General features: G+C 41.5%; 1 protein-coding gene across 1 annotated transcript; it reads left to right on the top strand.

The window, feature by feature from the left end:
• Positions 1 to 345: 345 nt before the first annotated feature.
• NUF2 (NUF2 component of NDC80 kinetochore complex) lies at positions 346 to 13,643 on the top strand. The gene is made up of 13 exons (XM_035537527.2): positions 346 to 502; positions 663 to 737; positions 2,410 to 2,486; positions 3,215 to 3,276; positions 4,141 to 4,238; positions 4,849 to 4,922; positions 6,619 to 6,715; positions 7,475 to 7,537; positions 8,228 to 8,365; positions 9,247 to 9,387; positions 10,177 to 10,352; positions 12,051 to 12,186; positions 12,652 to 13,643. Exons 1-13 carry the CDS (start codon positions 380 to 382, stop codon positions 12,799 to 12,801), a joined length of 1,410 nt encoding a protein of 469 aa, XP_035393420.1. The 5' UTR covers positions 346 to 379; the 3' UTR covers positions 12,802 to 13,643.
• Positions 13,644 to 17,584: the final 3,941 nt, after the last annotated feature.

Below are 17,584 nucleotides of genomic sequence, written 5' to 3'. Positions count from 1 at the left end.
AGCCGCATCCCCAGGGAAAGGGGGCCGGCCGCCCGCCACCCTCCTCACACCTTTGTCTCCTCCTCGCACCTTCCTCGTCTCCTCGCACCTTCCGAGCCTCCTCGCACCTCTCGGGGCCGCTGCCCGCCCGCAGGGGGCGCCTCACCCCCGGAGCCTCTCGCGGCCGCGCCGCCCCGGCCTCCGCCTCCCTCCCGCCTCCCCCCGGCCCCTCAGCGCCTCACGCGGCCCCGCCGGGCGGTTGGCCGTTAGGGGCGGGGCTCCCTTAACGCCCGCCCCCTCACCGCCCAGCTCCGCCGCTGATAGGCCGGCTCGAGCGCTCCATCACGGCGCCGGCCAATCGGCGGCGGAGGGGGGCATTTTGAAGCGGCGGCGCGGCAAGATGGAGACACTCACCTTCCCCCGCTACAGCCCCGACGACATCGTCACGTACCTGCGCGGGCACCTGCTGGCCGGCGCTGAGGCCCGCGGCCTCACCAAGGCCGACCTCTTCGCCACTCCCAAGGTGCTGGGGGGACGCGGGGGGCCGTAGCTGGGTTAATGGCCGGGGGTTGTGTTCACGTAATGGGGCGTTAGGGCTCGAGCCGCCGGGGGTTCGGTCTCGGGGGTTAATTACCTCAGTAATTAGCGGGGGAGGTGCTGACCCGTGTCCTCTCCTCTCGCAGCCCGAGGTCCTGCACATGATTTTCATGAGGATCCTGCAGAAGGTCTATGGGATCCGCCTGGAGCACTTCTACATGGTACGTGTGTAGTTGCAGACATAACAAAACATAAAAAGAAAAAAAAAACTGCACTTTCCAAACTACACGTTCAGTTATCTCCCTTTTATCTTCTCTCTAGTGAGTGGCAAATAACATACTGTGTTTTTGCCTAATCAAATGAACAGGAGCTTAGTAATCCTTCCTCTCTTCCAGAAAACTTGTTATAGGGCATCTTGCGCGTGTGAGGGTTTGTGCTCCCTATGTTCAGTGAGGCGGCTGCTCTGTTCGCTTGGGCAGGAATGAACGTGTGTCACTGCAGCCATCAGCATTGCTACCACAGGCTTCTTCCAGCCTGGAAATACCTGCCCAGGAAAGGTTCTTCACTGAGGCAGCGGCTGGGAATGCTCCCTGGAGGAGTAGTCGCAGCACCTGGCCTGCTTCAAGAAGCTCAAGAAGCGTTTGGACAACACTCTCAGAAATAGCATTTAATTTTTGAGTGGGCCTGTGTGGAGCCAGGAGTTGGGCTCAATGATCCTTACTGGTCCCAGCTCTGGATATTCTGTGGTCTGTGAGGTATTGCTGAGGCCTTGCTGGTTTGAACAGCCCACCTGGTCTGGAAGCTAGCTTCAGCCCAAGTTACTTGTAGAAATATATAGTGGTTTTGTGGGTGTCCTCCCTCAGGGTATTTTTATTTTTGTTTTTATGGAGAGGAGAATGCCTTCTCCCCAAAGGAACTAGAGGACATGAAGAGCTCACTCACCACTGTAGGCTATAAGAAAATTCTCTGTGGTTAAGCTGTGGATTTAAGCTGTGGATTCTTCTCTGATACGGTGCAGGTGCCAGAAATGTCTGGAAGGCCTAGGAGGGGCTGCACAAGCCCTGTGAAGGGCTGTTAAATCTCAAGGCACTATCTCTGGCCTTGAAATGACATTGTCTTCTTGGGCATCTGGCTTTGGCCATTGCTGAAGGAGGGTCTCTTAGAAGGACCGGTCTAGAAGGAAAGTAAATGGTGCCTTTTGTGTTTAATCATTTCCACCTCTGAAATGGAGAGGAAGGCAAAGAGAAGTGCAGTCAGTGGTCTGGGCTAACTGATACCTTGTTGATTAACATTTAACTTACCTTGTTTCCGCGAGACAGGAATGGATTCCTGACAGCAAGAGTAAATAGTATTGTTTCGTGCTGGTTTTGGATAAGCTGAAAGGGAAAATCATATGTGCTCATGACAACTTAGTTCTTCAGACAATAACATTAGCTGGGATATTGTATTATGAGATTTAAATTATCAGAAAAGGCAACAGTGTACTACTATCTTCTCCTTCTAAATTCTTCATTTTAAAAGAGTTTAATGTTTGATTTTCAGATCTTTAAAGAAAGAGGCAGTCTTGCTGTTTGTTAGGTGTGTAATGCAGAGACTGTTTTGATTCTATTTTAAACAAATCAAAACAGTGGATTTAAATTGAATTCCAGCATTTGTGGTGTTGTTGCTTTAGTTATTGCTGTCTTTTTCAATTTTGGCCAGCCAAAACTGACACTGAAAATAATCTACTAACTAACTTGATGACATCTTTCTGCTTCTAACTTGTGTTCCCCAAGCATGGGGAAACAAATATCTGCATGTTTAGCCTATTTGAATGATTTTATATTGTGGAAGTGATCCTTTGTGTTTTCTTATAAGTATTCTCTACTGATGTGTTGACTCTTTATTCTTCAGATGCCCGTCAATGTTGAAATAATGTATCCGCAGATATTTGAAGGCTTTCTACCTGTTTGTAATATGTATATTCACATGTAAGTACAAGAAGGCATCTGTTCATTCGTTTCTCCTTATAAAGGTTCCATTTAGTAGAAACTATGCTTTTATTGTGGGTAGTGGCTCTGCTACTTTTGGCTCTGAGTGAAGTGAAGTCTGCAGATAAACGAGAGACAGCAATGCTGTAGTGCAGGGTAATTCTCAGAGGGCAGCTATCTTGACAAAAAGAACGTATTAGCTTAACTATATCTAGCCTCCTGTGAGGAGGCTTATTTTAGTCTTATTTAAAACAAAACAATAAAAACCCTAGCCATCCCCCCCAACCAAGGTGGGGCACTAATCTATTCTTTTAATGGCTAGAGGTTCATTGTTACACCTGGCAGAGGAATCTTGGATACCTGTTGTGTGAATTTGCTGTGTGAATTCTGTTTAGACTTTGTTGAAATGTGTGTTAGTTTTCGCCTTAAAACCGAGATGAAGCCTCAAATCTGACTCCCTTAGTTAAGTGAAGGAGTTCCTTAATTAAGGTGAAAGGCTGATCTGCAGGCAGGTATTTTGTCTATAGAATTCCTTATGAGATACTGTAAGAATACCAATTTTTAACACTGATCTGTGTAGTCCTACTATTTATTCTCCTGAGACATGTTGTTGCTATATGCTTGTACATGTGCTCTCGAGTGAGAGGACAATGTCTTTAATAAATGTGTATAGTGCAAAAACTGAGTGCTGATGACTGAAAATAAGGCTGTATTCTGTTTCCTTACAGGGAGCGCTTCCTTCCAGTGTGCCGGGTTAATGATTTTCAAATTGCTGATGTTATAAATCCAAGTAAGCAAGTGCATTGTCAGCCTTGTGTTTCCTGGGGTGGATATCTTGATATCGAGGGGCTTTTTCTCATTTGGCATAGGTGGGCATCTGCTCCTCTGATCCTGAAGGTGGTCTTTAGACAAGATGGTTCTAGTGAGTGGTTTTCCACCTTAGTCCCTATGTAGGCTAGTCCAGTTAAATATCTGAGGAGAGTCTTTTGTACTGCTCTTGTCTTCTGATCTGGAGAGCGAAGTGTGACAAGCTTTTAATAATGTAGGAATAGGTGGTAATGGAAATTATATGGCATTCCAGAGTTGATAGGAAGAATGTCTTATGCCAATGCCTATGTAGGAACTAATTGAATTTTTGCTTCATTCTTTCCAATGCCTAACTTTGGTGATTCTGGTGCAAAGAAACTTAGAGTTCTTTAGAATTGCCTTTTCTATCACTTCTGGGTCTGGCTTGCGTAAGACATTTGAGAAGGTTGTGATCATCTTTCACGCAGTTTACTTGGAATAGAGCCAAAATGTCCCTGCAGTTCCAACAGCTAGCTTCGGTTAGCCTGAGAGTTACAGTGAGGTTCGGTCTTCAGGGCTGTAGGCAAATATTGACACTCGCTTCATTGTGAAGCTGTATATTACTAGTCTTTCTACTAGGTGCCATTTTTATTCGTTAAGTAACATCGAATTGCTGAGACCTTGTAAGTTCATAGCTTGGTGCTGCTTTATGTGGGGTCCATGAAATCTTTGCAAGGTGAGCAGGGAAATAGCGCATTTGCATGCTTCGGTAATTTCTCTCTTTGAATTGCGTTTTGCCCAACTTCTTCTAAGCAATTGCAATGCAGGTGGAGACCAAAATAGTGATGTCTTGTCATTTCCATTCCAGAGGCAAAGAGGACAGCTCGCTTCTTGAGTGGCATTCTCAACTTTGTGCATTTCAGAGAATCCCGACGTGAGGCCTACTTGGAGCTGCAGATGAACTATGTAAGATTGGGTGCATGTTACTCCAGATGCTTACTTAAGTATACTTAATGTTAACCTACATTTGGGAGCATAGAGGTAGTGGATTTTTTAACAGTGTGTAAAATAACACATGAGAATCTTAAATATAGCCGAGTAATATAGGAATGTACCCATTTAATATTAAATAAAACTTCTTGTGCAGCTACATTACGCACTGTAAGCATACACGACTACTGTAAATGGCTTAAGAAAAAACATTGCTGTGCTCTTAGGGAAACATCTCAGTTTAGAACAGTGAGTCGATGGGCTTGTTGATAATGTTGTAAAGGTTTCTGTATGGTACCATGGCTGAGTTACTACTTAGGCTATCCTCTGAGTTTTTTCCAGTAACTTGTGTGATAGTTCAGTTCAGCCTTGTAAGTGAAGGTTTGACAATTCAAATCACTTTGAGAGAATATAGATGTAGCAGTTGTTGGGCTGAAGCTAGGGCTGTGGGCAGTTTCTTTTGACTATCTCAGTAATTCAGAGATTGTGAATGCCATGTGAAATAATGATGAACAGAGCTCTAACAGAACTCAAAAAAAACAATACTCCCCTAAAATAAAAATCTTCATGAATGCTTAACTTGCAGAAATCAGCTATGGAGAAACACCAGCAACTGGAGACTGCAAATCAGGAGGCAGCAGTGAAGCTGGAGAAACTGAAGTAAGTATGAGGAGTAAGGGTTGTGAGATGCAGTATTTCTTGGCTTGCTCAGTGTATGTGCACAATGGGACGCCTAAACAGGAACTGGATATTTGAGTTTAGTGATTTGATGGAATTGGCTGATAACAACAGACTTCTTTGAACTTGATCGCAGCATTGTACTGTTCAACTGGCGCCCAGAATCCATTTCCATCTGTTGGAAATAAAGCTCTTTTTAGACCGTAAGAGACATGATTGCATTCAGTAACCTGTTTTTGGTGTGTGTGTGAGACTAGATAGTTATAGATAGTGGGATCTAAGTGTGCGGATGCTGTGAGTAGACATACTAATTAGTATTTGTTAATGGGAGTGAAATTCATAGCTCACTTTCATCATTTTTCTTTCAATTGACTACTGTCTCCTCCAGCAAGTGCTGTCACCAGGTGCATCCACGTGCCTGTGGTGGTTTTACTGTGCTGGGCAGCTGAACTCTACTATAGCTGCTCTCTTACCCACCCCTCCTCAAAGGAAGAGGGGGAGAAAATACAATGGAAAAGGGCTCAAGGGTTGAGATAAGGACAGGGCGACAGCTCGCCAATTACTGTCTCATGGGCAAAACAGGCTCAACGTAGGGAGACTAATATAACTTATTGCCTATCACTAGCAGACTAGAACAGTGAGAAACTAAAAGCAAACTAAAAACATCTTCCTCCCATCCACCCTCTTCTGCCTCCTCCCCCTGAGCAGCACAGGGGAATGGGGATTGTGGTCAGCCCATAACATTCTCTCCTGCTCCTTCGTAGCCGCTCTGCCCCTGCTCCACGTGGGGTCCCTCCCACGGGATGCTCTCTCTTCCAAACTAATCCTCTGCTGGTTAGCCTCCTTGGGAGATAAGCCAGACACTATAGAGATGTTTCTGTTGTGTTGCACTCACAGTTATAGAAGTAGTTCTACTGGTATTAGGCTAGAAGAGTTGCTGGCAGGAAATAAAAATGTGACTTCAGGAGTATGTAGTTGCTTTGAGAGGATACTTTGTAAATTGGGGGACTAGGATGAAACTTTCTTGCTGTTATAGTTGTTTTTTAGTGATCTGTCTTTATTGCTTATATAGCTGTAGGAAGTTCGTCTTTAACTTAATGGATGGGTAAAGTTGCCTTCCTCAGTTATTTGACGTGGCTGCCCCATTCTCTGTTTCAGATTAGTCCTACTGACTGTGTCTTTGCACCATTAAGTTTTGTTTTGCTTGTAGGTAATAGGATGAGAAGGTGGCTAGTTTCCAAGATCGCTTTCAAAACAGAAAGCTGCTTCCCTGATAACTGCTCCCAGTATGTGCAAGGCAGGAGGTTTTCTGGCTAGCAGTAGTTCTATCCCAATATGAGCTGTTTCTATGGCATGTAATATTATGCAAACACCGTAAATCCAGATAAATTGGTAGAAGTGTTGTGCTTTTGTACTTGTCTTTATTTAATGGTATCTTTAAATTTACAGTCCTATATTAAGCCCGTTTTGCTTATTTCTGAAATAGCTCTTCAGAGTATGCTTCACCTCCAAAGCCTTGTAAGCAGAGGAAAATAAGTTGGATTAATTTCAGACTGCCTTAACCCGCTCCGTGATGTTGCTGGCTGTAAGCTCTTTGAAAGAGTGTTTTATCTGCTGTACACTACTGACCTGACTATAATGATGCTGAAATTGTCCAACACCTTTATTTTTTGTTTAGTACTGTTCCAGTTGAACAGCAAGCAGAGTTCAAGCAGCTGTCAGATGACATTCAAGAACTGGAGCAACTGCTAAGCCACGACTATCGTCGGAAAACAGTATGATATCTTTATATAATCCTCTGAACTGCTGCCATGGCTTCTGATCACGGGTGTTCCTTAGTTCTGTTCGTTCTTTGGGTTTGTTCCCTACTTCTACAAAGAATAAAAAGGACTTTGGTTTAAATCAGAAAAGGTCATTGCAACACCATGTCCTGTCTAATCCCTAGCATTACCTGTGAGGAGCCTGAAACATGCATGATATCAGAAGTTTATTCAGCTCTTCCTTTTTGAAATACGGTATTGTGTTGACTTGAGAGATCCCTGTATTATTCTTAGAAATGTGATGCATATGTTTCTCTCTTACACTGTTTTCTTTCTGAATTCAGAGAAGGAACTGGAGGTGAGCTGTGGCAGGAAATAGGATGAGGCCTATGAAGGGTCACCCCAGTGGAATGACTAGGAGAAAGAGTAGGGTTGATCATGGGGTGGGGTCACTTCCCAGCAGTGGCACCTTTCACCTAAGATCTCATAGGTAAACTTTTCAGCTGCAATAGGGTGAAAAATATCTGTGGTTGCTCTTTTTTGTTACTTTAAGCCACCATTATTAATAATATTAACCATGTACTCGAATTCTCTATTACAAGGGGCCTTGTGTTAACTTTTCTCAAAAATGGTGCCTTTTAGACTGCAGTTTTGTATTCTAGTCATGGTGCTCCAAAGAAACTATCAGTGGGTCTCTCAGAGACAGATCTGTGATAGAAGGGCAAAGGAGCTAGTAGTTGTAGAGGTGTTTAAATTTGTTACTTTTTTTCTCAGGCAGCTTTGCAAGAAGTGATTTCACAGAAGAAGTCAGATATTACAGAGAGGACCCGAAAACTGGTAAGTACACCTCAGTGTAGGCTGTAGCTTAAATCCGTGTTCAGCTAATAGATTGGTTTTCTTTCTAAGATCAGATTATTCTTGGAGCTAGGTAATATTCACGTGGTGATTACTAGCTGTTTTTTCTTTCAAAAACTGCTTCAGCAGTTTTTTCCAGAAGCGTTGCTGCAGTAGCCTGTTTTGTTGTTACTTTTTTAAATGCCCGTCCTTGCAATGTAAAGCTGTGTGTTCAGGAAGCTCATCACGGGCAACCGTTCTGAATGCTTGAGAAGGTACAGACTAGCTTACATTCATAGAATGGCTAACGAGGCAGCCACTGAGCTGGCTGGAGAGAAGTTAGGAGGTTTTTGAGAGGTTGTATGGGAAGAGTTGCCCTAAGTGAGGGGCTGTGAAGGAGAGAGCTGCTGGTCATGTGTGTTAGCTGGAAGGATGTTTGTGGAATACTAGTTAAATACTGTCCTTGCAACTTAGTGCTGTACCACTGTAGACATGTTCAGGGAGCAAAGTGGACTGTTAATTGTTTTGAGTGAGAATGTTATGATTTTAAAAAAAACAAACTCTGAATAAACTTCCTAATGAGGAATGACTTACAACAGAGAAAAGAATGTGTCTAGCCTTAAGATCCTGACAATTCTGCTTTACTATTAGCAATGTAAGTGAACAAAAGTACATCTTTGTCTTTAAAACTAGAATGAGCTTAAAGTGACAATGGCTACTTTGAAAGAAGAACAAGAGCAGCTAAAATCAAAAATTGTGGAGAGTCCAGAGGAACTGAAGAACTATAAGGAACTGATGAAAGAGACTGTTAAGAAGCTCAAGAAATCCAAGGTGAGGTTTTTTTCCTCCTTCCATGTGAGGAGGTATTTGATTAGAAAAAAGTACATGTTTTACTGAACTCACATTGTCTTGAACTGGTTCTTGAATAAGTTATACTTCTGGTTAAAAAGCAATGTAATGGTGGTTAGTCTCAAATGAAATCAAAACTTCACAGAAAACTGAAGACTTTTGGTGTTTTTTTTCCTTTTTGAGAAACGGAGTTGTAGTCACTGGTGCTTTGTCTTAAGAGTAATTGTTTACTTCTGAAACTAGGTGTATAGCTCTTGAATTTATTTATTCCTTCCTAACTGCTTGCTCTGGAGAGATGCCAGTATTTTTGGCAGCTCACAAATGTCCTCGGGTTTAGAACAGGTGCTTTATACCATCTCTGTTCTCATTCATGGTTTCTGGAATTGCTGTCTGTCTCTACTAGCATGCTGAACTCTGAGCTCCCTTCCTAGTGTTTTTATGCTTTTTTTATGGTAATGTCCATTTTAAAAAATGTTTGTTGTTCATGAGCATTCATGAATCTGTGAAGCTTACCTAACCTTCTCTCCCTAAGGATTTTTGCTCCAAAACATGGCAATTTTATTGCTGTAATTCCAGACATCTGTTTTTGTTTCATGTAACTTCTGTTTTACTAGTATTGAACTTCTTCACTGTACAGTTTTTCTGTCCTGACAGCTTTTGTAGTAAGCTGGTTGGTTCAGTGCAAAACACTTATGTCACTTTTCCTATGTTTTTGTTTACAAAGATCTCATTTCAACAAATACTAAATATTAATTCCAGTGTATGTTAAACAATGAGGGAATGGGCATAAGTCAGTATACCTTAGTGCTGTACAAAATAACTGCTGAATTCCTAAATTGTTCTATTAATACTTTTTTTTGAAGCAAGAGGTTATTGAAAAATATGAAGGTTACCGAGACCTAGTTGAAGTTCTGCCGTCATGCCAGTTGGAGGTGCAGTTATATCAAAATAAGATGGAAAGACAGGGAGAAAATGTGGAGAGACTGGCCAGTGTATTATCAGAGGTTTGTATTCCCCCTAACCAGATATAATTTGGGTAAGTTTAATATCAATCCCAGTCAGGCAATCATCAGTAAACATCTGCTTTTTGAAAGCGCATCTCTTGTCTGCCCCAAAAAGAAAGAATTCAGATAACTTCAAAATCTCATTATGAAAAACATCAGTAAAACAGCTGCTGCTTTGCTGCATGTCACTAACTAATGTACTATTGACCACTTTTAATAGTCAAGCGTTTGTTGCCATAGAAACCTGACCTAAAATAGTTTGAACTGTCTTGGGGTTGTTGGTAGGAAATGATGGAGGAGGAAGAAAAGCGAGACCCAGTTTCTTGTGCCTATAGAGCAGAAACTAGAGCAAGAAATTACCAGTTCAGGACTATTTCACATCCGAAGTGCTTTAATTTTACTGATGTTACTAAGCTAGAGTTTCACTGGTGAAATGGTTATCTTAATAAAGCACCTTGTAGTGCTACTCAACTGTGTGAGAATGCAATTGTTAGGAGCATTTGGGGGGAAAAATGTAATCTTTCGGGGGTATTCGTATAACATGTTCAAATTACTGTTGCCTAAGAGTTACAGCAGACCTCCTAGTAGCTTCTAAAAATGACACAGGTAATAGGATCTTGTCCATTCCCATGTATTTCTAATCAGAAACTGGAATATTAGAGGGAGAACTGGTTAGTAATCAATCTTTTAAAAAGCAAGAAGACTGTTCTAATCTTAGGGAGCTTCTAACAGGATATATGGTTTTATTTCCCCCGTTTAATTTGTTTCAATACTTCTTACATGCTGTAGGTCAGAAATCTGGAGGACCAGCTTGAGAGTGCTCAGATAGAGCTGAAAAAGGGGAAGACGGATGAAATGTCCTTAAAGAGGCTGGTCACTGCAAAACATGAGAAGCTGTCTACAGCTGAAATAAGGATAAAAAAGAAGCGTGAAGATGTTGAGCAATATAAGCACACTGTGTTTGAGTATGGATGAGTTGATTTTTCCGCCTGGTGCTACTTTATGTCTTTATGTGCTACCAAAGTTCATGTCTGGTACAAGCATGTAGCTTAGCAGCAAGAGGAAAAAGAGTGATGTGGGATAGCTTTGTATGAAGACCAGTAGTGCTGCAGGCAGGGACTTGGTGTCTCAAATCAATAATTGCAATGTGACTTGACAGCAATTCTTTTATTGGATCACTAATTTAATTTATAATGCTTATTCTGGATTCTTTTATCTTCTTAAAGAGAATGTCACATTGGGATAATTTTCCAACATATCAGACTTCAACAAAGCCCCATTTGCCTTTCATGAATTTTTCATAATTTCCCTTGCCACTTTTGCTCATTATCAAAGATGTTCAAGACCCATGGGGAAATGGGGCTCGTATCTCAGAGGAGTATTATCCTGACATGATGCTTCTAAAACAAAAGGAAAAGTGTCATTTGATCAAAGCCTCTTAGCCCATCTTCCCTTCTACTGTATGCTAAAGGCAAGTTGCACAGCAGTGTTTACAGCGCAGCAGTAGCAAACTGCAGCGTTGTAAGGTCATGGCTTCACTGTGAGATTTGAAGTGCTGAACTGTGGTAGAGAAAGCTCGTTGTATAACATTTTTTTTGTACGCTGCTAGGAAATGAAACACGGAAAATTATTGGCTGGGGTAGCTTAACTATGGATGAAGAAAGCTTTTTCCGTGTAGCTGAGAGAGGCAACTAAGACTTAATCATGCGGAAAGGCTTATGTGTTGTGTGGAAAGGAAGCAAGATTCCCAGGCCTCTTTTGCTCTTCATGTAGGGTATTGTATCAGCTAAAGAATATTGGAAGGAAAAGTAGCTTTTAATTAAATAAAGAATGAAAATAATACAATCTAATGCTCTTCTATACTAAAAGTTGCTGCCAATTTGTTTTTAATGTGTTAGATATTTCCCTTGAGAATTGAAATTAGATCTTTTGATAAGAAAGAGGGAAAGGGAGTAACCTTGGTATGAAAACAAGTTTTCACTGGTGAATAAGAGAATGCGTCCTGATTGTTCCCTTGAGATAAGAAGCTATAAGTAGGCTTTCACTAAGTTTGAGTGATTTCAACCATTCTTTGGAGAAAGCAGCAGTTCCAATTCCAACTGTAATTATTGTGCAAATGTTAAATATAAACCGGTAAGTGTTTTACACGTGAAATCAGAGCAGATCTCCTGTTCCCACAGTAACTCTGCTGATTACGTGGTAGCTCACAATTGAAGCTATCTCAATTTACCTGCAAGCTGGGGTGAATTTGGAAATTACATGCATGGATGTATGGGATAGAGCTCTAACTTGGTGGGAGGGCATCTGAGGATGAGGAGAACGTGCACTTGGTGTTTCAGCATAAATGAAAGTCAACTGTATCACTTTTTCCCTGGTCCGGTGGGTCCCAGGCCAGGGGTGGCTTTTAGTCAGGGCTCTCTACTCACATCTGTGCTACATGGTTCAGAGGTTGGAAGATGCCGTGTCCAGTTGTCTGCTGGCTCGAGCTGGGTCAGTTCCATTGGAATCCTTTGAGTTGTCTTGATTGGCAGCGACTGAGGATGTTCAATGTATTGCTGTAACTCCATTCTGAATTTTTCTTCCTGTACCTATGCTGTCCTAGGTTAAGGATCAGACAAATTGGTTGAATAGCTCAATACTAACTCTTCTTCTCCCACTTTTAGGTATTGTAACAGAGTTCAGGAAAAGAGAGGTGCTGTGTATGATAAAGTGACAGCAATTCACAATGAAATTCAGCAGACAAGGTTCAAAATTCAGCAGCTGAATGAGAATGCTGAAAAAGAAGAAATGAAAGCCAAAGTGAGTGGTATGGTTTCCCTGGTTGTATGGTTTCCTATGGAAAAAGGCGGAAATCCTGGCGGGTTACAAGTAGAAGATCACAGTCTGCTTTTAGCATCTCCTTTTATCTGCTCATTGCTGAAGTACCATCTGTGCTGGGAGGACAGGGGTAGCTGTCACAGAGGCAGAGGTCTTGGTGGTACAGGTTAATACGGAATGGGGCGGTACCGGCGTGAACACTGTGCTAGTGCTGGTGTTTGACAGCCTTAGAATTGTGAGTGCTAGAGTTAAACAACAGGTCATAATACTGGGATTTTGCTTCCGGCTGCTCTTATTCTTAGGATGTTTTATAACTTTCCTGTATTCTGTGAATACTTCCTATGCCAAGGACAAAACTTTGAAATCACTTGTGACCACCAGACCACTTTCACTTAAGGTTTATACTTTGTAGGGATTTAACTTTGAATTACTTTTTCTTCTTCCTAGGAAATATACCTAAATCTGAAGGCTGGATTGGAGAAGCGCCATGACTCTCTCATAAAGACAGCAAAGAATTATGCAGCCTCAAGAGAAGATAAAATTGCTGAGCTGAAGAAGGGGCTGCTTAGCATTCAGAGTCCTGGAAGTAGTTCTTGAATCTGCCTCTACTTGTATTCCACTTGCATTATATTTGTCTTCGTATCTGAACTCAGCAGCTTGTGCTTTATGTGCAATGGCTAATTATTCCAGGCAAAACCCAACTTTCTCTAAAACCATGTCAGGACGCATTTAGCTTTCTAGACAGATCCCGATGTTGTGAGCTTGTTAATGTGGGTAAGAAAATACTTGGTTTCACCTGTTTGTATTGTTTTGGTCGGTACCCAATTTGGGAAGTAATAATTCGAGTCTTGACAATTTTTTTTTTGTCATTTAGACAGAATTCTGCTTTCTCTAGAAACTGTTATACAAATTTTAATCCAGGATGACCTGGCTTTTTGGGCTGGCCTGAATGGGCATACTGTTCAAGATAAGGCAGTAACAGCTGGTATTCCACTGACACTACTGAATTAAAATTAAATCCTGATGGAGCAGTAGCATCCATGTAAATGTCAAATTATTCTAGTCATGATGTTGGTGACTGTAAATGTTTAAAGGTGTCATTTTAGTTAACAGGTGAGTACCTCTAGATGCTCAAACTTGTTTTTACTCTGCATAGTATTGGACCCTCATCTGTCTTAAAGCCCATGTTTGGGTGCTTAGTCCTTTTAAAATAAAAAAGAAGTTATGTAGATGAATATTAGTAACGTAACTTGTGATGGCACTCAGCTTGCCATAGTGTTTTGAGAATGTTTTTGGTTACTTCAAGAAATAAAATGTTAATTTTTAAAATAGTTGATATAAGGATATTTAACCCTATTTCTGTTATGCTTTTTCCTTCCCTACTCTCCCAACTGACTTAGCGTAACGTTCCAATTGGAAAATAAAATTTGATTTGTACACTTGTAGGAACGGGTACTAAAAGCTTTCATAATGAAGGGGAGAGGATTCAAGCCTGTATAGAGAACATCTTTCTGATTTCTGTAATTCTTCAACTTCTCTTGGAGGTGCTAGCAAGTCAGTTAGGAACAGTGGGTGATCTTCTAAAGCTCTTACTGAGGCATTAGACTATTTTAAGTTTTTTCTTTGAATTTTCTTTTTACATCATAGCACTTAAACTTCAGTGAAAGTCTGTGTTAATCTGCAAATTTTAACTTGGTACAAAGTTTCTGGTACAGCTTTCCTATTTCCGCCACGTATAGTCTGAGTGTGGTAGGTCACTATTACAGGTAATGCAACTTAATGTTTTTAAGAGAGTGAATATATTGTTCATCCCAACAGTCCTGCAGTGTTGTGCAGTATTTCCTGGTGTAGAGACCAGGTAAGTGTAACCGCTCATGCAGTTGATCTTTCCAAGAGATAAAGGTGTTAAGTACATGAAAGGCACAGAAAAACTCTGTGGATTTAATGCACTAGGCCATATGTGGAATAATTAGTGACGTTTTGGGTATTGTGCTTTGAGAGTGAGCTTTTGTAATGAAACTGTATTTCCATGTTGTGTGTTGAAGCATTATGTTCTCCATGTGCAGGGGTGGAGATGCCTTCTATTTTTTTTTTGCCCCATTCCCTAAGCCATAGCATAGATTCTAGTCTGACACAGCTACTTTCTATGGGAAAATGCAGCTTTTCGTTGGCAGCACTCACTAATGAATTTGATGCCTATGTAACACAGCGTGACTAGTGTTTAGGTATTTCCAGACTTAGAGTACTTTGGAATCTCCAAAGACAGCAAGGATAGAGTTTTCCGTGAGCTTTCTTGCAGTATCCCTGCTTCTCATGCCTGTCTAGCCCATGTGGCAGCCAGCAGCAGCACAGGAAGCTAAGCATTCCTTCTTTCAACTGCTCTGAGAATTTTGGGGCGTGGGTTGTTTTGTTTTACTTTGATGTTATACAAATTCAAGAACACTCACTTGACTTGTATTCTCTAAACACAGCAGCAGTGTTTGCTTTCTCATATCGACTGGTTGGAGGTGTTCAGCTGCTTTAACAGCCTAGATGTTACAGCAGCTCTCATGAAAGAGATTCACAGAAGCTTCAATTAGATACCGTGAGGACTGTTTCAGCTACCAGTTTATTTTGACAGGAGTAGCTGGGAGGAAGCTGTGTGTAAAGATAAGGATTCTTAGATGAGGGATAGTGCCTGTATAACCCAGTCGTTAAGGATCTAGGACAAAGTAAATGCTAACTTCTGGTTCCTGCTTTCAGGAGTTTTCTGACACCAGCTGTTGGGTAAAATAAAAGGCTGCAGTTCATGGGGAAACAAAACTTATGATATCCAGGGAGGGGTTTATGTATTTCCAATAGGCTCTTGAGCCTTCAGAGGAGCTTGTCTACTTGTTCCCAAAATACCTATAAGCAAAACATAACAAAATTTATATTTTATCAAGAGATACATGATTCCTAGTTGTGAAGCTACCTGCTGCCTTTCAAGAACTTGTACTCATCTTCAACCATATGGCAAGGCAGTGGGGGGAGTTTTAGTGTGACCTGAATAGCAGCGCAGGGAGAATGGCTTTGCTAAGGCACCATAGCTCAGTTTCCCTCAAGAGGGCAGTGGCATTCCAAATTTTCTTTTTTGCTTGTTTGTTTCTTTTAGTATTACTTCTGTCTAAATGCCTATAATCCTCTGCTAAGCCCTAATTCAAAGAAAACAGCAAAATTCCTTGTTGAGACACTAGAGTGAAATTAGCAAATTAGAGATGGAAATGAATCATGGAGCTGATAGAGGAGAATAGGCAGGCGAGGCTTAGTGGAATGAGAGCTTCGCAGCCTTCCCTGTGGTCTACTTGTGAAAATAATTGAGTGTCAGCAGCTACTGTACAGCTTGGCATAATATTGTTCAAATTCGTAGCTTAATTTTTGCCTATACTGTAGTGCTTCATGTACTACAGAAAGCTTGCAGCAATCTTGCGTTGTACGGCTTGGGCTGACAGGCTTTCTCGACTTGCTTGTGTCAAATGTGTTTAATTACTGACAATGTCCTATAAGCAATGAAGGAACCAATTGTTGAAAAGAGCAGCCTATTAACAGGCTTTTGAAAAGACACTGTCTCTGCTTTCTGTACTCTTCCTTTAGACAGGCATAAGTGGTCTGGCATCTTATGGCCAATACCTGGATTTCTTCAGGGTGAAATATTTAGCATTACAAAAATACTGACTGCACACACAAGTGTGTTTGCAGCTAGATCCTGAGTTTAAATAACAACATGAAAAGTTTTCTTGACTTCTAACCCTGTAAGCAAACCTTACTCGTACTGAGTGCTCCCTCCCTATCAGTGTCTGTTAGTTTAGTAACATATGTACAGTGTCTCCCCTTCTACTGTGTATGGCATCAAGTAATTTTGTCTGTCTACCTGGGCAGGAGTAGTTTATTGCAGCTCAGCAAACTCCTACTTTATTCATGCTGCTAGTTTTATTTCATTGTTACTGTATGTCTCTCCCTAGTTCTTCATTCCCTCTTACAGGAGAGGGAAGATGCTTTCTTCTCCTTTGGCCGTAAGTCTGTTGTTCCCTACAAGTTTTATCCTTGGTAAAAAAGGGAAAACTGCTATTATAACTGTTTTCAGCCTTAGACATCATCTCAAGACATCATCTCACTGTGCACTTGCTTTTTGCTCTGATTTAGGATGGTCTGGGTCTTGCTAGGGCTGTTCTCTAGGGAACCTGCAGAGATCAGGCAGTAGCTTAGATCACTCGGAAAGTAAGTGTGAATATAGGTATTGCTCAGAAGGTCACTTTCTAGGAGTGGAAAGTTTAAGATTGTCTGTCTGCGTGCTCACAGTCTGTCCCAAAGCTGCCTCCTTTACAGCTGAAGAATTTTAGTTTAGAATTAAAAAAAAAAAAGTGTATGGTGGGAGGTGGGTTGATGAGAAGGCATGGAGCTTATCAACCAAATTATAATATGCAGCTGCTGTGCTGGTGGGAGAGTGCTGTACACTAACACAGATGAAAATATTTCTTAACAGCTCAGATGTATGAACAGCCAGAATATATGTGTGGACAGCACAGCTTGACCTTCCTGTTATTTGTGAGTATCCTTCCTTTGTACAGACTGTGCACACCATAAAAAAAGGTGTCTCCTGCCCACTAGGATGTGCAGTTTTAGAGGGAGGACAGACAGGCCTTTGCTCCAATTTCTTAAAGATTTGCAAACAGGTTTGGTATCTCTGCAAGTAGAATACATAGTGACATGGGAAATGAGTCAGCAACTTGGATTATGGCTTGGCACTGTATATGAACACACAGCCTTAATTTTAAGAGGCTGTGTGTGATACCTCTTTTCCTCTTTGTATGTGTTGTGGTCCTCTTCCTTGTGAAGGAAGGAAGCCTCTTTTTCTCTGTCCTGGTCTGTTGCTTAAAGATAAATATCTATATGTATTGCTGGAAAAAATGGTCTTTAAAACTGTCTTGGAAGCTCTCTTTCTGTTAGGCTTTGGTCAAAGTGAGTAGGATTGGGTTAGGTCAGCAAGTTTTTATTTTTCAGTGGTTCTTTTTGCTCTGGTTGTAGGATGGGCTGGAAGAGGAGATGCAGGTGTTTAGCCACTTGGTGGGGCTCTTGGCACAGATAGTGGTGATGAATTCATGTTTTGTTTCTGTCACAGCTTTGCTGAGGAAGCCAGAGGAAAACCGCTGAATCTGCAGCCTCAGAATAACAACTTTGCAGCTTGACATTCCTATAGTCTAGGACTAGCCAGGACCAGGTAAACTAAAAGTTAATTTTTAAAGACTTTTTATAAAGATTTCAGAAGATTGATGGTCAGCTTCGTGCAAAGACCATCCAAGCAACGGTGAAAACCACTACGTCCATCTTAGTCTTGTCTTCTACCTGGAGGACATGAAGGGTA

This window comes from Cygnus atratus, chromosome 8 (genome assembly GCF_013377495.2).
Source record: "Cygnus atratus isolate AKBS03 ecotype Queensland, Australia chromosome 8, CAtr_DNAZoo_HiC_assembly, whole genome shotgun sequence".
NCBI lineage: Eukaryota > Metazoa > Chordata > Aves > Anseriformes > Anatidae > Cygnus > Cygnus atratus.
The sequence above is the reverse complement of the archived record's forward strand: the minus strand, read 5'-3'. Positions and strand labels throughout refer to the sequence as shown.